The sequence below is a fragment of the Anoplolepis gracilipes genome, chromosome 15 (assembly GCF_047496725.1).
Source record: "Anoplolepis gracilipes chromosome 15, ASM4749672v1, whole genome shotgun sequence".
NCBI lineage: Eukaryota > Metazoa > Arthropoda > Insecta > Hymenoptera > Formicidae > Anoplolepis > Anoplolepis gracilipes.
Genome location: NC_132984.1, coordinates 1,584,131 through 1,610,808, shown reverse-complemented (window position 1 = coordinate 1,610,808; position 26,678 = coordinate 1,584,131). Strand labels below are relative to the sequence as shown.

Below are 26,678 nucleotides of genomic sequence, written 5' to 3'. Positions count from 1 at the left end.
TTCTTAGTCAACGTGATTAAATTAAATGATGTTGAGAAATTCATATGACTAGTATCCTAAAAATCAAATAAATTAAAATAATTGATTAAATATAACGAAAGATGCTAACTTGTTTCTTTTTGCCACGATTGTTGAGAGTATTGCCCGGTGGTGGTGACTCGATCTGGCAGCTAAGTTTGTGAGCTTCCCGGTCATCCAGGACCAATACTGAGTGAAACCAACGATCGAACGCGGGATCCGTGCTGAAGTTGTACGCGTTTGCCGCGCCCTGTAAAAGCCGTATCCTCGCCAGCACCTCGAACTCTTTCCGTCTCTTATCGAAATTGATGAGACCGTCCGCTATCGTGTCCGGTATCGCCGTATCGATCATCGTTAGATCAGTCAGGAAGGTCCCCAGATATGGTATCGTGCCGTAGCTAATATTCTGAAGGAGAGAAAAATTCCACGATTAAAAATATAATACAGAATTAAATTTATTAGTCTATTTAAATATTAATTTTTACACTTTAGTTTATTTGAAAAATATTTTTAAATCGATATTAAACATAATTTAATATATTATTTTCTTTTTATTAAATAATCCTAGAATTAATTTTATATTAATTTAGATATCATCGATTTGGCAAAGCTAAAATTGAAAATTTTTTAAATAGAAAACTTTAATATTACACATTAAATTTCCATCGAAAATGTCATTAAAAAATTGAAAAAAAATTCGCAAGTGTATGAAAAAAAAAAAAAAAAAAAAAAAGACAAAAGAACGACACTTACGCCCGCATGAGTATTTTGTTTCTGAAAGAGCTTTTGCAAATGCCTGTCGCTTCTGCCGGCAGTGTCAGCAAACTTGGCGGTACCCTCCTTGATGAGTAGCTCTCTCTGTGTCCAAGCATTATTTTCCTCGGAGAATATCCTCTCGAGTTCCCGAAAGAGTTCATGCTTCTCCCTAGGCATGCATTGCCAGCACTTTTCCAGCCGGTACACGGAATTGCTTTGGAGGCCGGAGACGATCGCCTTCAGGCTGCTAAAGTTCTTCAGAATGCGCAATTCCTGCGCGATATCGATCCACGTCTCGAGGATCCTGGCGCGCTCCTGCGACTTGAGCGACGTGTCCGTCAGGATGGTCGAGATTACGCGTAGAGATACGGCATTGAATTGATTCACGGTCGCCACCACCGTGGCAGCCTCGTGGCTCCTGGAACGATCCTTTCTGGACCAGACAGCGCCGAGGCATTGATGGGCAACCAGCTTCTTGAATACCTCGGCGTCCATTCGTGTCAGCTGCTCGGCAAAGTGACGGTGGGGCACCTCAGGGAAGATGTAGTTTCCCCAATGATCCGACATTGGATCTGGAGAACCGCGCATGGGCAGCCGACCATTGTCGTATACCATGCAGGAATCTGAGAAAAGAAAAGGAAAAATTAATTTCAAAATTTTAATAAAAATTCATATAAAAGAGACACGATAAAGTTTAGATCAATATAATTTTTTGTTTTTTTTTTAAATACAGAATTTATTTTAAAATTAGCTGTTGCAAAATTGATATTTATTTAATTCAAAAAAATAATTTAAATTAATTTACAAGCTTCATTTATTATTTTAACCAGATTGAAACTTTGTTTATCGAATCACAAGTAAATTTTTATAAATGAATTTTATGTAAATCGAACAAAACTTTCTTTCGAGAAGATTTTTTTGCTGCACTTTCTCTGGCTTTTATGCTTTGGTATCCGCTTTTATTTTGAGAATTTTTGAGACTGGATCGGATTCTATAGAAGACGAATAGTGAATCCTGCTGGTTATGACAGTACAAACAGAACGGTGGACCCTCAATTTATTGTGGAAAGCAGACGCCTTTGTGTGAACGCCAGCTGCCTGATTGCCCTTTCACTGTCACTAGCATTCACTTTTTCTACCAAGCATTCGATAGATTTATTCCTTCGTAACGCGATAAATATTCACCATTTTCTAATATTTTCTGAAAATATATTATCGTAAGAGTCTTTACAAGAATGGTTAAGTTATTTCCGGTAGATGTACATAGTTTATCGTTAGCGATAACTTTTGTACGTCTTTCCTGGATAATTTCTGGAGAGAAAGTCTTTCATAATAAGGGGTTGTATGGTCCGTAATATACAATCTTTCTCCTCGACGATACACCTGTAACGTAACACTCTGGCGGATGTTTTGCTCGCTTATCGCGATTCAGCGAATTCACGGTAAATAAAACGAACGCTATATGAGTCATTACGTTTCTATTGCATAAGCGGTTTCTCGATTCTGTTGTTAGAATTTCCATTCGAGGTCACATATGAGATATACATGCTTTGAGATACATTTAAATACAAGGTAACGTGCTTTAAATACCACTTTACACTATGTTATTTAAGTAAAAATTTATTATTCTAAATTCCTGTTATAAATGAAAAATCGGTTATGTACAACTGCAGCCATTGACAAAATATTTAGGCACCCTTAAATTTTCCGTATTTCTTATTTTGTAAATACTAAAAAGACTGACAAATTTTAAAAAACTATCGATAGCACTTTAAAGCTGAAATTTCAAGCTTTAAAATGTTTTTTTAATTTTTCCCCCAATGTCGACAACGTGTCTGTAAAACATGAAACAATGTTCTCTTTTAAAGCACAGAATAGAAAGGAAAATACAAAAATTTTTTAATGTACTGATAACGCATTAAAGTTGTTATCGATAATTTAAAAAATTTTTGTATTTTCCTTGTTCTGTGCTTTAAAAAAGAACATTGTTTTGTCTTTTTAAATTTTATTGTATTTTTGAGACTCTGTAACTTGGTAAAAAAATTTCTCTCGAAAAATTTAAATCAATTTCTATAAACTACAACATTTTGCCTACAAAATGCTTTTTTTTTTAAACTTTCCTATAATATTTTTTGGCCGAGGTACATAATTTTGAAACTAAATCTGTATTTTTCACGTTGTCGATACTGGGCGAAAAATTATCGTAAACGAAAAATTAAAAAAACATTTTAAAGCTTGAAATTTCAGCTTTAAAGTGCTATCGATAGTTTTAAAAAATTTTTTAATCTTTTTAGTATTTACAAAATAAGAAATATGGAAAATTTAAGAGTGCCTAATAATTTTGTCAATGACTGTATTTAATTTTAACTTTTTGTTTAAACATGAAAATAGAGAGATAAAAAAATCCTAAATTCTTTGATATTGTAGAAGGAATTTTACTTTCGAATATAATCTCTTTTATATATATGTACTGAAGCGATAAGGTCCGTAACATCACAGAGATCGTGCCGCGGTTATTGATTCGCCAATCCCTTCGTATTTGAACTTCTCACCGTGCCTTATCACTCTTTCCCGCCTTTAAAGTTCACGACGTTGTTCGTGACTCATTGTCGAAAAAAAAAAAAAAAAAAAAAAAGTTGGACGTTACCTATCTGATCCTCGCGCTGAAAGCGGTGCAGACGATGCCTGGCCTTCAGCTCGAGTTCAGAGCCGAGCAGACGCCGATGCGTAAAGTCGAGGAGCCTGGTGAGGAGGGGGTGGTTCGGGGGCGACTTCCAGTCGCCCGGATACGCGTCCAGCCAAACGTGCAGGGCCTGGACCAGCGTCTTGCGATGCTGCTCGCAGCCGCCGGCGTTCTCGTCCAGGGCGTCGTATCGCGCGAGCAGCAGCTCGAGGACCTCACGCGGCGTCGTGAAGGCCCGATAAGTCGCCAGGAAGACGTTTATGTAGGTGGACTCCAACTCGCCGTCGTCGTTTGCCAAACTCTCGACCAGCCGCTGCACCGTGCCGGCTTTCAGGAAACGCACCCTCACCGTCTCCCATTCCAAGTGCGAGATCTCGTCGTCAGAATCCTGTATATCGGAGCAAGCACTCTTAGGTTCTTTAAGGGTTGAAAAAAAAAACCTACGTTTTTGTTCCGAAAGTTCTTTGAATAAAAGCATGATTGAGCTTAATTTGCGAATACTATCGCTTGGAATTTTTATTTATCAGAAATCAATCAGAAAATTAAAGAATCGCGGAAAAATATGTATTTTTTTTTTTTTTTGCAATAAGAAATAAAATTCTTAAAATGAAAAAATAGAAATTGGTTTGAGATAAAAATATACCAAAAACGCTCACCGATGCCGAGAGACTTCTTGTAGGCCGATGGTATCGGACCTTTTTCAGGTACACCGTGTATATGACGCCGTCGCCCCTCTCCTCGCCCCATAAACGCCACGTGGGCTGCAAAAGATGGAATATTGAACTACGTCGTGAACAATCCGTACTACTAATGGATGTTGCTAGTACTAATAGAATCGATAATGAAGAAGCGCGTCTAGGGAGGATCTACGCTCCAAATTTCATGATCAAAGCCACCAACCATCTCCTTTGAATTAATATAATAGATACAGAGTAGTGATTGAAGAGGATAATCTGGAATAGATAGAGCTGTTTCTCTTTCTTATAATGTAGTTGATTTATACTTATTGTGTCAAATAACGGAAATTGACTATTTTATTTACTTTGTTGTGAAATGTTGATTACACCGTTATTCGGTAATAATTAAATTTTTCATGAAATTAATAATTATGTCAATATATTAATTAATGTAATATTTATATACATATTAATTAATATAAATCATCTGCCCCTTCGCGAGACTGGTTTTGAATATTAATTTTTTTGAGATGCGCTTTGTCATTTCCAGCAAGTTTTTTTTATAATCATTCGACTTATTAAGTTATATCTTTCGTTTATTAAACACGAAAGATATTTTAAAATAGAATCATTATGCAAAAATAAAAATAAAGATGCAAGAACAAGAGAAGAATGAGAAAAATATTAAAAGTCAATGATTAATATCTATTCATATTAAATCAGAATTATTAAAAACATGAACATTTATTTATTAATCCTTGACTTTTGATTTAATGAAAGAAATCAAATAAAATCAATGAATTATGTTCATGCTTAATATGTGTTTACTAACATGTATACGTACGTGCAAATATTTTTAACAGTGACAGTCTATGTCTGCGTAACTAATTTCAACTTGATAAAGACGGGCTTACTCATAACACAATGACATAATACGTATGATAAACGTAAAGATAATTATTCTTTGGCTAAGATGACTCGCTAAAAGAGATAAAACGTTTTTCGAAACGATCGCCAAAAAATGATAGTTATTGGTTCTGAATAGTTTAATATTAAATTAAAAGATTATAATAAAAATGCAGAAATATTGTAGATTAAAATGTCAATATATTTATTAAGAGAGTTAATCGAGGATTTAATTCATTTGATAACAAATTGATTCTCAATAGAGTGTACGAAAAATATTGAAAATTATTAAATTATTAAATTTATATTAATATTTCTATAATACATTTTAATATAGGAATCTTTCGTTCAAGAGACTTTGTTTTGATTGATTATGAAATAGATTTGGAATGCGATACAGTTATATCTCGCTTTTATTTACTTGGCATTGAAATTCCGTAAATAAAGCAGCAGTTAGAAGCTGTAAGAAGCTTAATGTCAGCATCGGGCGTGACAAACGTGAATTTGCGTCGGCATAAAAGATTACAACGAAACCGTACACTTAAATCACACGATCCCAAGTAATGATCGAAGTGGCTGACGGAAAGAAAAGCGTGTCATTGCCACTTTTTTTTTCTTTACATCTCTAACAATAAGAAAATCACTTTGCGACTGCAAACTATGGAGCTACATTTTACCTGTTTCCCTCGTATTCATTATAAAAATATAACTTCCTTGCAGATATTTAAAAAAAAGTTAAGAGAATTATAGATTATTTTAATTTTTTATGTAGATTAAATTCGAAAATAAAAACGAATTAGTGCTAGAGGCGTAAAGTTAATATAAATGTCAAATTATAAAATGAAGTACCTAATAGTTAATTCTTGTTAAAAATGAGGAAGTTGAAATGCACAAAATATATATTCTTGCTATAACAATCAAATAATCTTTTCTTGATAAAATTTTTTGACGTTGATATATTAAACAATAAACAATTCTATATTTATTAATTATTAATTAATTAATTTGTCTTACAATTTTTAATTTCATTTTATTTATAAAGTGTAAATTAAAATTTAATTTCAATTTACAATTTATAAATTATTTCTACTCTGTAATCCCTTCTTCTCCCCTCAATTTAGTCATTGTGACAAAAATTTATCGCGTTAATAATCTTCAATTAAATTTCAACAAAACAAATTTCTCTTTTAAAAATTTATTACTTAAACTAATTAATCTAGATGAATTTCTCGTGCAATATAAATATTATTTATAGGAAAGCTAGTTTCAAAAGTTTAAAAAGTAAGAAATGTCGATTCCGTCGCGATGCGAACGAGACTTAAGAGAAGCCGGGGGTCCACCCGCTCACGCCCCGGAACGGCCAAGCAATTAAATCCGCTTGCAGGAGGAACCCGAGCGTGACTCGAGGTCCTCGTACCTGTGCTCGTCCTTGGGAATTGTTTCCCTCGAATGTCGATTCACCATTGTTCCACTATAAACAGCACGAGCCGGATCTCGAGGCCAGTTTCTTACGCAAAAAGATGTACGGAATATTGCCCGATCGCTAAACTGTATAATTAAAAGAATTTCCGGTGATATAAACTCTATAAAATTATGTAATATTATTAATCGGTTACATCATTTATTTCAAGATAATGTTTTTGTTCCTCGACATATTTTCTTTCTCTTTTATTTTTATTTAATTTTAAATATCAATTATATATATATATTAAATTATTTTATTGTATAATAAAAAAATGTAACTTTTATTTGTGTTTAAACAAATTACATGTACAAAAGATACGGGACAAATTAAAGTAAGTAATAATTGCTTGATAAGAAAATTTTATTTGTAAATATTGAAAAAAATAGTTATCTCACATAGGAAAGGCTACTGAACTAAAATATAATCCTTTATTTTGAGGGGGAGATATAGAAAATTTTATTGACGATAGAGTAACATTTATTAAAAAAAAAAAAAAAAAAAAATACGTGTATTAAAAATATACAATCAAATTCACAAATAAGGAAAAGATTTTGCGACTATGAACAATCGGGAGCAATGACTTCCATATAACAATATATCCGAATTTTATTGCGAGCCGTCGTAAATATACAAGGATGTAGAGACGCGGTTCGCGCACGCGGGGAATCGATCGTCCGGAACGAATGCAAAATTCACGCGACCACCGTCCATAAGTAAATTGGCGGTATACTTAGATTGTGGTCATCGTTTCTGAAACATTTGTCGCGCAAATGGCGAATCTAGTTTCCCGACAGCGTCGCGGAATCTCGAAAATGTCTCGCCGGGGTCAACGATCCATCTCCCCCTCTCTCTCTCTCTCTCTCTTTCTCTCTCTCTTTCTCTCGCACGATCCCAAAATACACCCCATTATTCCCCGTCAAATTCTAGCGAAACACCACCACCATGAGATCGGCACGAAACGTGCTATTCGAGACCAGAAACGCAGATGGTCGAACGTCTTTGACGCCAGCTGCATCGACTTTGTAAGCTTTTATCTATCGAGACGGTAAAAAATGTACGCAGAATTATTATCTTATTTTTTTTTTGTTATATTTTTTTGTTTTATTTTGGTAATAAAATCCGAAATTAAACCTTTTCCCTGAAAATTTTTCGAAACGCCATTTCTAATAAATAATATATGTACATTATAATATTTAGATAATGATAGAGCCTTGATAATAATAATGCAAGACAAGTCACAATTGAGAAATTCGATATAAAAAATTAACAAAAAGATTCGTTTTTAATTATTTTCCGAAAGAAAAGTTTTCTCGACTGAGTGACGACTGCGTTTAGCGTAAATTAAGCGCAGATTAAGCGTTGTCACTTTTTTTTCCATTCATCAGTAGACGATACGGTTCCGATGACACTCTGACCCTGATTGAACGGTCGGCATGCGTGTGTGAAAGCTGACAAATATGTGTATGTATGAGAACTGATACATGTATGCGATGTAATTCAAAAACACTACGATCATTATTTCCAAGGTTCGGGAATAGAGATTGATATAATTGCGACAATGCAATCTATATATAAACGTAATACGTAATCCTGCTTATCATGCATTAATCTAAAGACGATGATGAAAGCAACGGAAAAACTCACTTTATTCTTCGTGCAACTTAATATTATTTAATATTCTTTTATTGTAAAAACAATATTTCCAGCAAGTCACATGCAGAGATATACAGAGTGTATCACGAAAAAAATACATTCTCTAGATGTCAAACTTTTACGCCGCCTTCAAGTTTAACTTCATCAATCCTCTCCAAGTTATTAAATTGAAATTTTATTTAGAGGTAAATTTTAACAAATAAATAATTAATCGTAATAATAAAAATATACAAGATTTGATTAATGAGTATTAAATGAAGTATTATATTGCAGATTACATTTTTTTTTCTATTAAAGAGTTTTACGATTAATTCTATTTATCTATTTTCCTCGAATGTCTGTCGAGTTGTCACGTTACATCGAGAGAACATAATACACAATACACTCTATAGAAAATACAACATATGATGATTAAACATCAAGCACACTTAACGACAAAAGCGCTTAATAAATCAAATAAATTATGAATATAAAATCACGTTCTTTCAGCACGCATACACGAACGAAATGATTATCGCATTCGATACGTTATCATCTCGTAACTCGTAATCTCATCGGGATCCACAAACAAGACCACTTGATTCTTCAAGAAAGCGCGCGTGACAAACACGAGTGATCAATGAAACGAAGCGGAACGAAGCCACACGTCATATAAGGGAGATACAGCCATCCGTGTCCGGGCGTTTCTTTACCTGTTGCACGTACCACTGGGTGGAACTCTGGCACTTCCGGTGACCGCTGGGTTTACAGGGTGCGCAGAGCAGCAGAGGAGCCAGCTTGTTTACCCCCTTGGCGGGGGGAACAGCCGCCGGTGCGGGCGACGCTGTCGGGCTCAGCCCGTCATCCCCCCCCAACACCGGCCACAGCATCCACGTGTTTTACCCTCTGGCCACCGCTCTTTCTCTTCTTCCACCCTCTTAGCTCAGTAGCTTAGCCCTCGATGTCTCGGTATCTTTTTTTTTCTGTGTGTATGTCCCTTTTTTCTTTTTTTTTTTTTTTCTTCGTCCCTCGATACTCTTCCCTCGGACGCGATTTTCTTCGGAAGATAATACGATTCAACGCGAGCTCTCGTGACGCCTGTCGCCGGCGAACTAAATCGTCTATCGACTATCGACGTCGCGTCATCACACCTCGGTGTCGATGATGACGACGGTGACATTCGCGCGCGATCGCTCGCTCGGGATGCAGGAGCGTATCATCGTGTCGGGGGAGAAGCGAGTCTTCGATATCCGAGCTGTAGCTGAAGTTTAAAGTTTCCATTGATTGAGCACGAGCGCGTCTTTGATAACCGAGATTCGCGGAATCACTTCATCGTTACTTCGCAAAAATATACGTGTATAAAATAAAGTATAATTTTGTCATTATAATTTTATTAGCATAATGGTCAATTGATTCTTCTTTTGGCATGTAAATATATATATATATATTACTATTTTTTTAATCCATTTATAAAGATATGAATACAAGTTTCTAAATCTCCTTATACTCATTTGCTAATTTTTATCTTTGAAAAAAAATCTGCGTTTTATTTTTATTCTAAATATATAATTTTAAGTATCTAAATTCTTGTTGAAACATTTAGAAATAAAATTAAATTATTTATTCTTTAAAATTTATATAATTTTGATTTTAAACATTTTATATGTTCTATTATATATTAATAATTTTTATTCGGAATATTCGAAGAAATTGAAAATATGTGTATGAATGAAAACTCTTAGATTTAAAGGAGGTAGTTTAAACATTTGTGTTTTAAAATGAATTGATTTAGTTATCAATGATGATTAAAATATGCACAACACTTGTGACCCTGAGGAACAGAAGCAAAGTGATACATTTATGTTTATCGAGATTAATCATTCTTACAGTTGACTTACAAAGAGAGAGAGAGAGAGAGAGAGAGAGAGAGAGAGAGAGAGAGAGAGAGAGAGAGAGAAAGAGAGAGAGAGTGAAAGGGGTAAAGAAAACAAATCTATAAAGAGCATATGATTTGCGAATGAAAGACACAACTTTTGCTCGTTAATAGCTCTTGGTAATTAATTAAATCTAAAAGGTTGAAGGTAATATGCATACACGTACTTCCGATATGCGTATCGCGTGGGTGATCATATGCAGGAACTAACAAGACCTTTTGAGCGTGCGTTATTTTTTACAGTTAAAGGGCAACATACGAGACGTCGTTAAAAGCTAAAGGGCATAGAGCATAAAATGATATTTTGTTCGGAATCGAGGAAAATCGTATTATCGGAAACGCAAAGCGACTATGCTTGGCTTTTCACTTAATATGTTATTAGCATTTGATTATAATTAAAATTATCATGAGATGGAATAGTATTAGCAATAAAATATATTATATATTATATGTATAATATAATACTGTATGAAAGGTTTCATACGTAATGTATAATTATTTTGATAAATTGTAATACAAATTCTTGTTGAATTATTGCATTTAAATCGATTAGTTTAATGATGAAACTATTTTCTCTCGTAAGATGGAAATTGCCGCTCTGCCCATGAGATATGATTTCAATATCAGGGGTTAAATATATTTAAGACCTTACAATGCGAAATGTGACGCATTGGTCTTCTCAATTGTCAATTTGTTACGTCGGTCGCCGTCGCGTTTCGTTCGCTAATAGGCGATAATCTTCATTCCGCGAATTGACTGTCAAGAACGATATTTTCATGTAACAGATCGATATTTCAAAGCAGAAATGAAAAATCAAAATAACACTGACAGCAGTATGATACGTAAAAGAAATATTTTATATTCATGGAATATATTTTTACAATATAATCTAAAAGAAAGCATATTATTATGCATTGAAGAGCGTAAAATGACTTCAGAAATATGCTTGGACTATCTTTAGAAAAATGTATCCAGAGATATCTTGTTCTTGAAATATCCTCTCAGAAAATAGACATTCCAGAGTACTCTAGAAATATTTTATCTCACAAAAAAGAAAAAAACCAAGTTGGAATTATCGCTCAGGGTACACTTTGATTAGCCTCCCCACGTGATTGTAGCTTTATGACATATATGTAGCTTCATTTTCGGAAAAAAACTTTCGTGAAAAATTCTCTCTTATTATGCAAACGAGATAAATGCCGACCTTTGTGGAGATGAAAAGGAAAATTGAAAGAGAGAGAGAGAGAGAGAGAGAGAGAGAGAGAGAGAGAGAGAGAGAGAGAGAGAGAGAGATGGAAAACATGCGCCGAACTCTGATTGAGCTCCTCTTTCACTCGATCATCGAAATTTGATTATCGCTCGCGATTGGATTTCGCCGGCTGGTACGAATGAGACAGACGTTCTATGACAGCGATAGATTGGCCCTATGGCGCAATACGATTAAGTAGAATACAAACGACGATAAATGTGTCGACGCCTCGTTCTGACAAACGATAAAACAAACGCCCCGTCCGTCGCGTCGCGTCGCGACATGACACGAGGCACCAGGCCGGTTGTCGTGACCTTTACCTTTCTTCAAAAATGCGACGCAAATAGTAAAAATATTTCAATTTGATCACGTATCAATTTTTCCGGTTAAAAATAGTGATACTAATGCCTTCAAGCCCCATTCATTTTGTCGTAATTATTTCTGAATCGAAAACACCCACGTTCTCTCTAACGTCAACCTTGTCACGTTTACTTTAAAGTAAAATTGAGTTTTACATTAACTTTTTTGGAAGAAATTTTTTTTAAATAACTTGATATTTATAAGAATTTTTTTATCATTCATCTCTTTTACATTCCTGTAAATAATTCTGAGAAAAAAATTACGGCTCTCTTACGACTTGTTTTTCTCGCATTACAATGACATTATTTAATATAATAATTAAAATTCTTTTTTTTCTTTATTTTATTCATAAGAAACATTTTAAAAAATAATGAGACAACAAAATTACTGGATCAAGAAGAATTTTAAATCAACTTTTTCAAACTTTTTCATAGTATATATATTTAATAAGAGAGAGGTATTGTTGGATTTTATTTTATTTTAATTATGACAGATCTCACACTACGACATATGTCGACATGTGACATACTGTTATCTGGGCTCATCTCTCGAGGAGAGCACATGCAATTGAAATGCATTATGCAACATAGATATTGTCCATAAAGGGAGCGCAGCTCGTTTCGAGCAGCAGGAAGTGCTTATCCCATGTTAAGCATTTCGCACTTGTCTCTCTCTCTCTCTCTCTCGCTTGTTTAATAGCTTTAATGGCGTCGATGTAAAACCCTTCATCCGTGATGGGTAGCACCCTAATTGCTCTCGTTGCCGTACCGGGCCCTAAATCCGCTATTAATAATAATCGCTGTCTCCGTCGTCTCTCTATGTATCCATAGCGCACAGATTATAAATTTTTCTCTAGCTACGAGCTATCGACTTTATTGGGGTGTGAAAATATTTTACAAATGTCAACGAACGCCTTTCTGTCCATATTTGCTTTTGTAGGCATGAACGTTGTCAGTGAGATTAAATACACGGCAATAAAAAATTACGATTTATATTCCTTTTCAGCTACAGAAATAAATTTGAATACAAATAAAAAAAAAATTTCTTTTCTTTCGCGTAATTTATATATAATTGTATATATAAATAAATATTATTTACATTACATTATTTAGATTATTCGAAATGGTTTCTTCTTTCTTTTTTTTGAATAAACATTATGCAAAAGTTATGTCCAATTAACACTACAATAAGATAAGGTCGGTGAATTGTAAAACGAATACCTAACTAATCGGTTACTCGGTTAGTCATTCGTTGATGCGTGAGACGTTTGCACGTGCATGTGTATGCGTATGTTCGCACGACTCAACAATAACTGGTTAGAGTCTTTCAAGGTGTTTTTGCGACCAAGCCTAATGTGTTACTCGGACAGAAATATTTCTATTCTGTGTATTTCATCTGTTTCAACACATTATTTATCAATCTTTTTAATCCCATTTTCAAAGATGCGTAAAAATTTTTCGAAATCAAAGCGTGAAATATACGAACTGCACGCGCGTATATTTGAGAAAATAGATTGTTAAAGTCAAAGTTGGACGAATCGATTGCTGTTTGAAATTAGGAAGCTGTGATGCATGATCTCGAAATAGCAGCGAAATCGACAGCGGAAATGATATCCAAATGATTACATCGGCTGGGTAAAACAATGCACTCTAATTTAATATTATAAAGAATTGTATACTAGATGAATATATATCACAATCGTAAAATTATTTTTACGTTTAAAGCGCGTCTCCAAGGACAATTGCACTTTATAAAAAATTCTAGATGTTTCTTTATTAAATATTTAATATAATAAAGCGAAAAAAAATCTTCTTAAATTTTTATAAAATATAAAAGTATTATCTTTAGAGAAAAAAATTAAGAAAATTTTCATTTTTGACAAGTATAATTTTCTTATATATCAAGTTTTCGATGATTTCTACATTTATCATTAATTATCGTAATTTTGTTTTATTATTAATTTCATTGATATGAATCTATAATTATTATTAATATTACATATTGTAATAGTATTATATTATTTCTTTCTATCAATTTCTCTCTCTCTCTCTCTCTCTCTCTCTGTCTTCTTATTAATAAATTCTGAATCCTCAAGGAAAGCGTATATTTAGATTTTTTAAGTTATGAATGAAGATTTTATACTAGTACGGCATTATGTGACGTGAAAAATAAATAACGACAACAATGTTTCATTGATTCATGTAGAGTATCGATCGCTCCACAGGAACAGATCTGATTGCAAAGAAAAACGATTTGTGTCTCTTTACACAGAAAAACAGAATTATAAATTTTCTATTTCTCTGAATTTTATGAATCATTATATAGCTGGATCGATTATAAACACGAACATTGTACGTGCTCCAAAGCGTGACTCGAGCCACAATTGAAAGAAAAGAAGACCTTTTTTGTTCAATAATTGTAATATAATATTAACAAAATTTTTTAAAAATATATTTAAAAAGTTTACAGAATTTTTCACATTCAAGAAATAAACAAATTAAATTAATTCTTAAAAAGCAATTTTTGTAAATTCGCGAAATGATGAAACGTCACTTAACTAAAAATTCAAAAACACACCGATTGAGAAAGTTCTCCGGCAGAGAAATTTTATTAAAAATATCCTTTGTTTCGATTATTACAATAGTAATTCTTTGCTTTTCAATTACATACACGCCCGATGACTTCAACGTCTCTTAATCACCTTCGTTTTTTAATCGTCGTTAACGATGAAGTGACTCGCACGGAACCGAAAGAACAGCTGCAAATTTCGTTACCTGCGGCTCGTGATCCGGACCAGGTGCGAGGCCTGCGTATGTGATTACCTGAATCAGAACTGTACGAACCGCGATTCAAGAGAGAGGAGGCGAAGTGACCGCCCCGTTCGCCGTCCCGACGCCGACTGAACTAACGTCGACGCTCGACGCGGCGCGTTGCAATGTGCAATCGAGGATGCACTGACCACGCTACGCTCAGGAACGTATCATCGATATTCCAGATCCCGGAGACGGAGAACGACGAGGGGGAAAAGGAATTTAAGGGAATCTTAGAATTACTCCTAGAATCAAAACCTAAATCTTTTTTAATTTCAATTTATATTTAAATATTTATTTTAAATTTATTTTTTTTTTTATTTATTTTAAATTTATTTTTATTTTTTTTTACACTTAGAGGAAATTTTAATTAAATTATTTATTTAACATTTTCAAAACAGTTTGATTTTTATGGATACCAATTTTGTTGAATAAACAGAAGCGTGGTACATGGAATTTATAAATTTATTTATTTTAATGTAATTGCGAATAAATTGTTTTCATTTGCAAGATAAAATTTATTTATTGCATTTCTTTAGAATAATTTCTAGAGAGTCGGAAATAAACTGGCGCAATTTCGACATACTTGAATGAATTTATTATTCGCAGTCAGTAACCGTTTAAAGGATTCTATGCGGATGAAGGATATAAAGTGCAAGAACTGAAGTTCTGTTCGACCAACGGGGACGGCTGCAGGATGTGCGGCACATGACAGACGCACACATGCATGACCGTTTGCGAGTCTTTGACGAGCCTCTTCTACGCTTTCTACACACAATTCTGGAGGCGCGGAAGTCCTTCGTGATTTTGCGTCTTCATCTAAAGATGAGCGTGGAAATTTAATTTTCCTCGCAGTCGACATCAATTTAGTCATATAAATACCAAGGATTAATAACAAAATTATACGAATACTTACTGATGTTATATTATTGTGCGAGATATTTTTATTGCGATTTTTCTTGATAAATAAAATCAATGATTATTTTTGTCGTAAATTTTTATGCAAATTAAAATTTGTTTAAATCTTTGTTAAAATATAATGCCAGATGCTGTTATTTTTCATCAATTGCTAAAAACCAATGGGGGCTGCAAGAATCTCCTTTCATGTGACAACAGACTCTCATATCCCCATAAAACAACGGTCTGAGTCATCAAATCTTCCCCATATGTCTATACTCTCATCTCTTAGGGAGAAAGAGCGACATTGTAAGGGTAGTGAAACGAATCCCAGACGCTCGTCATGAAATTAAAACGTAGAAAATAATCATGTCACAGATGCTATCTATCTATACAGCTGCTTTTTGCAGTATCCTTTGATAAAGATTATGGATATATAAAAAAATAGATTATTTTAAATAATTATACAAGTTTTTATTCTAATAATTTTAGTAATAATTGTATTTAGTAATTAAAATTTTGAATTAAAAAATTTTAATACGTAGTTGTATTTAATAGATGTAAATTAAATTTCTGTAAAAATTTATAATCTAATAATTTAATTCTAATTTATTGTAAAATAGATATTATTGGATTTTTGAATATTTAAATAGATATTATTGGATTCTCGAATATTTAAATTATATTAGATAAATGTTTTTGCAAAATTTTTGACGAGTGTAGTTCTATCTTGGAAAAACTAATTGTAAGTAATTGCAAATCTCATCAACTTGCTCTTGAGGAAGTAATTCATATGCCTTTGATTGTGGCGACAAAATATCTCGGTCATATAAAATATGAATGTCTTTAAAGGCGGTTATAAATTTTGCGAGTCGCCAAACTGTCGGGTCTGAATTCGAGCAGGTAATAACGATTGCAGTTAATTTCTTTCGTTATCTGATGAAACTCGTGACGCTACTCGTGACGCGTTTTTGTGACGTCGGAGAGAAGGCGTTACGCCGTCGTTGCGTCACTACGACGTCATTGTTATCTCGTAGGATGAGGTGACCGAATCGATATGCGCACTCGGTAACCTCGTAAATTTTTAATTTGATCGAAACTGCTAATATACAAAGATATTATTGCAAAATAAATACATTATTTTTCTTTGAAATAAAAAAAGAAAAATTGATTTTTATATTAATGTAATGATATTAATTTAATATTTATAATATATAATATATAATATTAATATTTTAATTAAATATTTGTAATAAAATATTTGTGTAACACACAAATATATATATATTTTTTAAAAGATAATTTTAATTTTTAAAAAAATATATTTTTATTAGATTAAATTGTTTCTTGTTATTTTCATAATTTTAATAATTTATATATCTATAAAATAACGACTGACCTCTTGCTAGATGTCACACCTGAGCAGTCGGTCGATGAAATTGTTTACTTTCGCATTGCCGTGGATTCGTGCGCGCGTGTGTATATATTACTATATATATTTACACCTGCGAATACAACTCCGAAAGAAAGTCGCGATTTTGGTACAAATTTTGCCCTCGGCGAATTGACGTTCGTTCACCTCGAGATATTGGTAAACCGCTTACTTTACTCTGCGCTTTTTGAAAGAAAGAAAGCTGTCTCAAACGAGAACCTTTATCGTCAAGTCGAAAAAGATTCTAAATTCAGAAATGAACAGATTAACATATTTATAAATGACTCGCTTTGTCAGAATATTCTTTTCGTATTTTACACTCGCAAAATGTAAAAGAAGAGTAAAGCATTAAAATTGTTTTCAATACATATATAAAGGAGAAAAAATGATTTTTTCCGACTTAAAAGTGATATTAAATATATTAGCAATTAATTATTTTGTTTAATTAGAAAAATATGAGAGAGAGTACAAAGAAAAACATGTTGTATATAAAATGTCTCGATAGAAGCATTTTCAGATTTTATAATGTTAATATATGTACAGCGTATATTATGAAAGAGAGAAAAAGGAGACAGAGACAGAGAAAGAGAAAGAGAAAGATTCCAGACTCCGCATGTATGTGTACAGAACCATAAGAGATAGAAGTGAATTCTCTCCGCTTTCAAATGGGAACGAATGCCAGGAGACACGTGCTCGATCAGTGGTAGTCAATCTATCTACGCGTTATTCTGTTGATTTTGATAAGCTCCGTTATTTAAAAATCAAAATTAATTTAATTTGATAGATGAATATTGATGTATAAAACATGTGAAAACAAATATATGATGCGCCCATAAATCATTATGGAACATTTGGTCGGTAAAATTTATTGGTTATTATAATAAAATGATTCAAAGATATCATATGCTTATACAGATGTGTGGATAAATCTGATCGTAATAATAATAGTAGAGATTTAATTGAATGCAGTCTATTAAACTGGCGTCACAATGTTCAATTTCTCGTTCCATTCAATTCAAGACGGCAGGAAAATCGCTTGATTAGCGAAAGTATAGAAACTCGAGAGAACTTGAGAGCTCTCGTCGTTTTACTTTCGTCCGCGCCTCTCACAATAAGACACACGATCGCCGCGATAATTAAGCTCGACGAATGCAATTAAGTCTCGCGGTCGAGCGGTCCAATTCGACGACACACAATAGCCGCGAATTTACATAAGAAACCCACGTAGGCCCCATTTTAATACGTCGTCCATGCGCGAAATCATCATCGCGATTATTTCCAACGAGAGACCTTGAAGAATTGCAACATTTCGTGGGAGAACGTGACTCAGAATCACGCGTGAACGTCCGTTTCGAGCTGTTTTTTTTTTTAATAAAAACATAGGAGATTATTTAAAATTTTTAATAATATTCTTAATAATCTGCATTTTAATCAACATTTTTATCGTTTTATTTTTGAAAATTTTATTTTAATATCACGTAATTTGTATTACGTAAATTAAAATAAAAAAGAATATGTACGCGATATATATAACGGAATTATATAATTATAACTTATTTATATATGTATATGTATATATACTCGATTGTAAAATATTCTTTTGTAATATACTTTATGTGTATAGTTTTTCAAAGAATGAAATATGGTCTGCATGAGAATGGCAGAGATAAGAAATCGAAATCGACAGCTAGAGGTTAAAGCGACACGTAGTTTGACAGGATGATATTGTTGTTGTGATTACGAAGCTATTTTTCCTCGAGACTCGCTGACGGAAGCGATATATTGAAGTCAAGGTCGAACTTGTTAAGAGTTTCAAGTCGGTCAGGTCTCGACACCAAGTCAGAGTTAAAGTTCAATCCGGATGAAGCTGAACGCACGGCTAATCGGTCGGAGTCACGTCAAATAGTATCATACTTTTTACGCTGTAAAATTCTGTTTCGTAATACTGGATGTGCATAACATATACTTGTAATTTGTAGAGAGAATGCAAATGTAATTACTGCAAGATTTAATTTATAAACTTATATTTGTGCATTGTTCCATTCTAAAATTATGAAAAAATGTATTATGTATGTTTGAGGTTGTTGAAATTATAAATAATAAATTTTGAAATTATAAATATTACTTAATTAATTATTAACATTTAAAAAAATATATGTATAAATAAAATTAAGATAAAAAATAAATTACTATATACAAAGAAAAGATAATTAATATTTTTAATTTTACATCAGAATTCTATTAAATTTTGCGCGACTCACGCGACCGACTTGTATCTCAAAAATATTTTTTATTATGATAATTTAATTACCTAGCTTCTTTATTTCACGTACGCAAGTGTACGTACATACGTATTGTGTTTGAAATGTATGTTACGTTTCTTTACGTGGGTTGCAACCTCAAGCACAAGTATGCCACATATGTTGCATTCAAACAAGCAATTGGGTTCCGCGGAATGCTGGCGAGAGCTGTCGACGGTCAAACATTTGTATAAACGATCGGCTTGTGTATATAATAATGGTCCCAGCCAAGAGAATCAACAATACTTCACACGAATAAAGAACCAAGTTTCAATTAGTTCGTTCTGCATACGTTTAGCACGTCCGTTTAAGTCAGTACACGACATTTTCCGTATTTCTTTAAATAATAAAAAACATCGTGAGCATATGATATGATAAAATCATATTTTAAACATTTCTCTCTCTCTCTCTCTCTCTCTCTCTCTCTATCGTACATGCAATACATTTAATTATAATAGGAATTATATGAATTATACATAATTATAATTAAGAATAAATATAAATATAAATATACTTTTAAATATTGTTTTTATAATACTGTTATATAAATAAAAATATCTCTCTCTCTCTCTCTCTCTCTCTCTCTCTCTCTCTTTGTAATTATAATTACATAACTAATTATATAATATATACATTTTTAATAAACATAGATACATCTAAAGCAAAATAATATCAATTATCTAACCGGTTTCCAGCTCCAATTTAAGTAAAGTCTAAAATGAAATTAGTCGAGCAAAAAGAGAAGCTTGAGTCATCTAATAATTGTCACGATCATTGAGGATCACTTGGCCTTCTTTAGATGTGAAAAACGTGTTAATCGCTTTAAGTGGACCTAATACTCCGATCGGGGCTAAGTTTTCTATCGAGGCGACTGTAAAGGGGATTCTCCTTTATGTTTCATTCGGTTGATCTCGCTTCGGCAATCTCAGTTAAGTACAAGACATTTCTCCGACACGTTGAGTTTGAAATACATATATCTCGGCGCGAATAGAATGATTGCTCCAATTGGAGATAAGATACAAGGTGTAAAAGAAATGTGTGTACGTCCCAGTTATATACTCGCTCGAATCGATCTTCTCACGTCGTCTCGTCGTGAGAAAGGCGGATATCCATTCTGAATTCGCGCCACGAAACGGGAGGAATCTCTTTTCCTTTCTGCGACTCACGCTCCCTTCCATCTCTATACATCGCGATTCTTTTCGCATGTCGGAATCGCGAAAGTACCCCGATATCGCGCGGCATGCGTCATCGCGGTTTCTCTGCAAAAGTGTAACACGCGATAAACGATAGAGTTTTATCAAACTAGCGGATTAAATTTTTTTTTTTTTATTCAAAATTATAACATAATTTTCAGAGTCTTGCATTCTAAAACCTCCGTATCTCTGGCGTGTACGTGAGAATATTTCCAACATTGTATATTGCTCTATTTTTTCGCTACATTTGATAAAATTTTTTTCAGATATCATAAAATATAATATATTACAGTCATGTCCAAGTATTAGGTACTCTTAATTTTTTTTCTTATTTAAAAAGTACTGAAAAAAAATTTTAAAAAACATCGATAGCAAATTAAAGCTTGAAAATGCATTTCTTAAAACGTTCTTACGATTTCTTTTGGCCGAATTAAACTTTAAAACTGAACCTATATTTTTCAGAAAAGTTGTCGATACTCGGCGAAAAGTCATTGTAAGAAAATTTAAAATGCTATCGATAGTTTAATAAATTAAAAAAATTTTTTTAAATATTTTTCGGTGTTTATATACTAACTAAGAAGTAAGAAAAAAAATGAAAAATACCTAATACTTTTGGATATGACTGCACATAATCTCTGATATAAAAAATTATAAATACAAACACGTTTAATTAAACACTTTTAATCAAGTCGTCAAACAAATATGTTATATTATATCCGTTTCTCGAAAAAATTCACGCGAGACAATTCGCGGAGGAATGTCAAGTTCTTTTCCAGAACCATATATGATTCGACCTTAATTTTTCCTGCACATTTTCCTTTGCCTTCTGGTTACATTCCGCGACGCGCCTCGTTAAACTTGACACGTATTACTTTGCATTCCCGTAAACGTCTTGCGGAGCGCAAAACGCTGTTTGTCGGAGGGGATGAACCGGCCTGTCGTGTGATTTTCAAATTGGAACACCACTTTTCCGAAACATTTTCGAAAAGTGAAAAATTTATCTATTTTGTAGGAATGAAATGAAGCGTTTAAAGGATATATTAGACTATATTATACATATAATCACATCTTGGGTTAGGTTATCGTTAAAAACGCAATTCAAAATCTATTTTGATTACAATTAATTTCTTATTTTAGAATTAGCAATACATCGTTAATAAATTTTGAGAATTATAGTGATTATAATAATTATTACATTTTAATTTTACTTTTAAATGTGATATTAATTTTAATTTTAATTTTAATTTTAATTTTAATTTTGATTTTGATTTTGATTTTAAATTTAATCTAAGTTTAATTGTAATTTCTAATTTTAATTTAGATTTTGATTTTAACTTAAAATTCTGGATAAAAATAGATTGACAGGTTTTGTTTCAAGAAATTATAAATTATATAGTTTATGTATGTATATGTTTGTATATATAGATATTTATATATTTATATTTAGATGTTTATATATATATATATATATATATATATATTATATTTATTATATTTTCTATATTTTTATAGAGTTATTTGGTCCATTTTAGTCTAGTTTATTTTATTTTATGGGATATATTTTGGATTACATTTGATAGAATTCAAGATATGAAATGGTTATATGTAAATACGTAAAACATAGTAAGCTGAAAGTCATCCTAAGCCGAAAGGCAAGGATTAAGAGAATAAATAATAAAATAATAATAATAATAATATAACAATTATTACACGTTAAAAAATTATAAACATTTAATGTACGTATTTAAATCTTTATATTGTATTAATCAATATCTAGGTGTCGAATTTTTCCACGATTTTTCATTTTACGAAAAAAGTTTACGTAAAACCGTTCAAAGATAATGTTATACTTTTAAGGCCCAATTTACGTAAAAACTGCTTCGTGTTTAATCGCTTAAAAATTGACATAAGTCCGTATAAGTGAACGTTTGCGCTGAAAGGAAATCACTCAATCGATGGAAATTCTGAAATGCACCTGGTATTTACGCAGCTTTCCGCTTTCCGAGACGATAACGAGGCAAAACGACGTCGTTGATCCAGAATCGGCATCTGTCGTAAAACGCAAATGGAATACACATTACGGATAAGTTTCACGGGCGCGCCGAAGCATTCGTGATAAGTCGATATTTATGGAAGCGCGACATGTCAAGGTCTAATGTCAAGCTGTCTCGAGAAGAGTAATATATTACTCTTAATTTTCAGTACGACATTATGGGTATCGACCGGAATCGTTTTGCGGAAGTGTTTCGTCAATAGAGAAGCCATCCGGCTGAGCTTCGCGAACCTTGACATTTAAGGTAAAGATAAGAGCAACGCCATAACAAACGGAGGGAAAATGTCGTGCGACGTGACTGGGATTGTGATTTAGGAATTGTCGCAATCTCGACTACAAATTGCGCGAAAAGTTACAAAACGTTGCAACGCGAAACGGATGAGAAGACATTTTATGCAACTGCGTCGGCGGATGCAATAAAGATACGAGTTGTGCGATAATGTTGTGCGAGGTGTGATGCAGAAAGGCTCGGCGAGTGTCGTTGAAAAGCGACGACGGAAGTGAAGGTAGATATCGATCAGCGGAGCTAGTCAAGTGTCAAATTCTTCGTTTAGCTTAACTGCCTACTTAATTACGAAACTATAATGATGAAATTTTTATTGATTAAAATTCTTCACCAACCTAACCGTTTTCCTTATTTTCAATTATTCGTATAAATTGTATCAAGAATTTAGAAAATATTAAAAAAAAGTTTCCATTTATTATATTTATATTTATTAATTAGTTGAACCTGACTCGCAGTTTCTTATGTAATTATTTTTTAAGGAAATTTACAGAGAAGAGTGTGTAAATATTACAAGAGAGCATTTTTATCAATTCTGTGTTTTAAAAGTTTTACTTTAGAATTTTTAGCTTTTTAAAAATGTTTTATAAATATTTTTGAAACACCAAAAGTTCTAGAATGTTTTTTTTGCTAACATGGTTTTTAACAGAGTGGTATTTAAAAAAAATAAACTATATCTTTTTTGAAATATAAAAAAAAAAAAATTATAAGTAATTAAAAAATTGTTTTAAAGGACGCAAAGAGGAATAATAATTGTTATTATTTTTCCATTAAAGTAAATAATTTTTGTGCATGCAAGTTTATAATTACTAAATTTAAAAAAGCTGTATGTAAATTTTATTAATAAAATTGTAAGCAAATGTACCGAAAGAAATGATAACTAATTCAAAGTCTGTAGTTTCTATCGATCGCGTCTTGAGGCGTCGCACCTCCGGCCACGAAAATCCACGGTTCGTGACCGCGTTACGTCAGCAACGGGCTTTCAAATCCAGCCGCAATCCTTCCATGCGATAGCAAGAGAGATGGAATAAGAGAAACAGAAAGAGAGAGAAAGAGAGTGAGTGGAGCAGAATAGGCTTGGAATATATTTTCATATCTTAAAAGATCACGATCAAGAAAACACAAGAACCATTATAAATAATAATTACGGCAAACAAATGTGAAAACGAAAAGAAAAAAATAAATAGAAGAGGAAGAAATAAAATGAAATAGATTTGTATTACAATATATATTTTCGACTTGTACAGAATTTAGCATAAATATCTGCGATAAATAATGCAAAAAGTCTGGAAAACAGGACATTAAACGTGAGAATAGAACGAGAGTGCGGTGACAAGAAAAGAGAAAGGTATGATAATTACCAAGGATTCGTCCCCATTGTCAGCGCTCATAGCCCTCCGCTGGCACTAGAGGACTCCGAACTCGCTCGTCGTCGTCGTCTTCGTCGCCGGGTTGCTCGTCGCTCCTCTTCGCGGCTTCGCTTCCGGCAACAGCAACACGAGCTCGTCATTCTGCGTCGAGCTCTGCCTCCCGGACGGGAAGGTTCCCGAGGGATTCCGCCAGTGACAGCCGCTCCTGGTCTACTAATCCGTCATCCGGCATCGCGCCACGACCCGGATGATGTTGAAAAGAATAACTTTTCTTCTTCTTCTTCTTGTTTTAAAGTCTTTTAAAGAGTGTCAACAAACCAAGAACTGTTGTAAAAATTGTTGTTGGCTTTGAAAATTTTTTCGGAGCAGAAATGATGAAGAGAAGAAAAAAATGACAGATATCGAGAGGAATAGAGGAATGTGGAGATATTTCAAGGGAGGGAAATAAATAGAAAAGAGGAATTATGAAAATATTATTTTAATGGAGTAACTGCGGTAATAATATTGACAATGTAACGGGTATATTATACATAAGAATGAAAAAAAGTATAGGATGTGTGGTGAGAGATGATCGATTAACAATTATGGAGTAATTCTTTATATGTGGATTTTGATTGTGTTAGAAAAGAGAAAGACGTGGAGATTGTGCAGTTGGATAAAAAGATACAGGGGGATCTAGGGATATAGGATTATAGTGGGCGGATAGGGATATCCTATGTCAGGGAAGAAAAGGATAACTAGGACTGTAATATTGATTATATAGTTTCGTTGAATTTTAGGAATATAATTTGCACTGCATTCCGTAATAAATCTTCGTGATACTTGAGTCTTCCTCCTCGAAATGCTTTCTTCGATAGCTCTCTACGAAAGCTGGAGCTTGAGAACGAGATGGAGAATAGCGTTGCGAGCGCGAATGCGAGAGAGACGAAGAGAGGACACTGACACATGAAACGTCAACGACACCTTCGGGCACGTCGTCGCTCTTCTTTCTCTCTCTCTCCTATTCCTTCTCTCCTTGACATATCGAATTTTCCCTCGAAACTTCACTCACTTCACAACACCGAATAATCCTCGAGGTCCGAATTTCACTCGAAAATACGTTGGTTGAATGATCGCTGTATCGAGGCAGATCGCTCGTAAGCGCAAGCGAGGACGAACAGGCGGCGACGTCTCTCTCTCTCTCTTCCTCTTCAACGAGTGCCGTTCCCCGAGAACGATCGCAACGGTACGGTACGGGGGATCGCAGACCGGGGCAAGAGGGGGGGGGGGGAAAGCCCCACAGGCTCTCCACGGTTGAGTTTGCAAAGAGAAAAACCAAAGGGGGACTGGGGCACGCGAGTCGCGACGCGCCAGGAAAATCGCCAGCCGAAAGGAGTCGAGGTTCCCTCGCGAGTCGGATCTCGCTGTGCGACTGTATGATTAACCGTCGTTACGCCGGAGATGTGCCGGAGGTGTGTGACGAACTTTTTCCCACCAGACGAGACGCAGGGTGGGGGAGGGCAGGAGGTAAGTTACGACGGTACCGCCATTTGTTGTAACGGTGGTGGTCCCCTCGTTTTACTCGAGGAGAGTGTGTTTTCAGCGCTGGATCGATGCACCTCCAAGCCCGACGCTTAAGAGCTAAGATGATGCCTAGGTTTAAAAAAAAAAGAAACTTTGAGTCTTTTCTTTTAACTAAACATTTTTGTTTAGCTGAGCAAGATTTTAATTTAAACGAATATTTTATTTGAATAAAATATAGACTTATAAGTTGCAAAATTAATAAAATAATTAAGATTGTGAGAATAATTAAAATCCTATTTGATGTCGGAAACAGAACAGCGAGAAGGTAACAATTTTTGACAGAATAAGTTAATAATATTTATAAAAATGGAATATTCTTTATGCTTGGAAAAAATGAATCAAATTTCTAATTTCGAAAATTTGCTTTTTTATAAAAATTATATGAATACTCACAATATCTCTTCTTTATTATTACTCTAAGTAACAATAAAAAAGTTGCTTTTTATATTTGTGTAATTTATGTTAACTGTATCGCAAATGGCGATGGCTTACCAGCTCGTCGGTTTAGTCATATCCGAAGGTTTGTTCAAGGCTTCAGGTTTGTGTTGATGCCACGAAGAGAGAGGGACTTTACGCGCCATGTTTAGAATCGCTATATCGTTTTGCCATTTTTGTTACTGATTTCTAAAGAGAATAGAGCTGATGACAGCCTTTCCATTTTTGGAATCGTTCATTAGAAGAATATAATCTTTACATATACCACGAAATTTTGTATCATTGTTACATGATGATCTTTAAATTCTTTTTCTATCAAAGTTTTTTCTACTCCTGTTTCTTTCTCATACGAATTTTATATTCTATAATTTGCATTTGATTCGTTCTCTCTATATGAATGATTTCTAAAATTTTCTTCGAGTTGATTATAATGATAATAAATTCAAATTGATTAAATATTTAAAAAAATAATATATGCATTAAATATTAAAAGAATAATATATGCATTAACAAATATTTCTTTTTATAAAATATATGATAATATGCAATATATAATTTAACTATTAAAAATAAATAAAAACTAAACCATATATTAGAAAAATTATTAATAAATATTTTAAAAGAGAATGGATGGGATGAATGGATGAAAGAAGGAAACTTTCT

General features: G+C 33.4%; 1 protein-coding gene across 4 annotated transcripts in view; it reads right to left on the bottom strand.

Annotated features, from left to right (window-relative positions):
- The window catches only part of Rgl (Ral guanine nucleotide dissociation stimulator-like), a 30,410-nt gene extending 3,982 nt beyond the window's left edge, over window positions 1-26,428 (bottom strand). Inside the window, exons 1-7 of one of the 4 annotated variants that reach the window (XM_072907367.1) lie at window positions 26,073-26,428; window positions 24,009-25,649; window positions 8,851-9,398; window positions 4,114-4,218; window positions 3,422-3,845; window positions 772-1,397; window positions 110-424 (exon numbers count right to left, since the gene is read on the bottom strand). In XM_072907367.1, the coding sequence (XP_072763468.1) occupies window positions 110-424; window positions 772-1,397; window positions 3,422-3,845; window positions 4,114-4,218; window positions 8,851-9,027 (1,647 nt within the window). In that variant the 5' untranslated portion in view covers window positions 9,028-9,398; window positions 24,009-25,649; window positions 26,073-26,428. Of the gene's footprint in view, window positions 1-109; window positions 425-771; window positions 1,398-3,421; window positions 3,846-4,113; window positions 4,219-8,850; window positions 9,399-14,453; window positions 14,818-24,008; window positions 25,807-26,072 lie in introns of those variants that run through there. The other 3 variants (XM_072907369.1, XM_072907368.1, XM_072907366.1) reach the window with 3 other exon arrangements.
- Window positions 26,429-26,678: the final 250 nt, after the last annotated feature.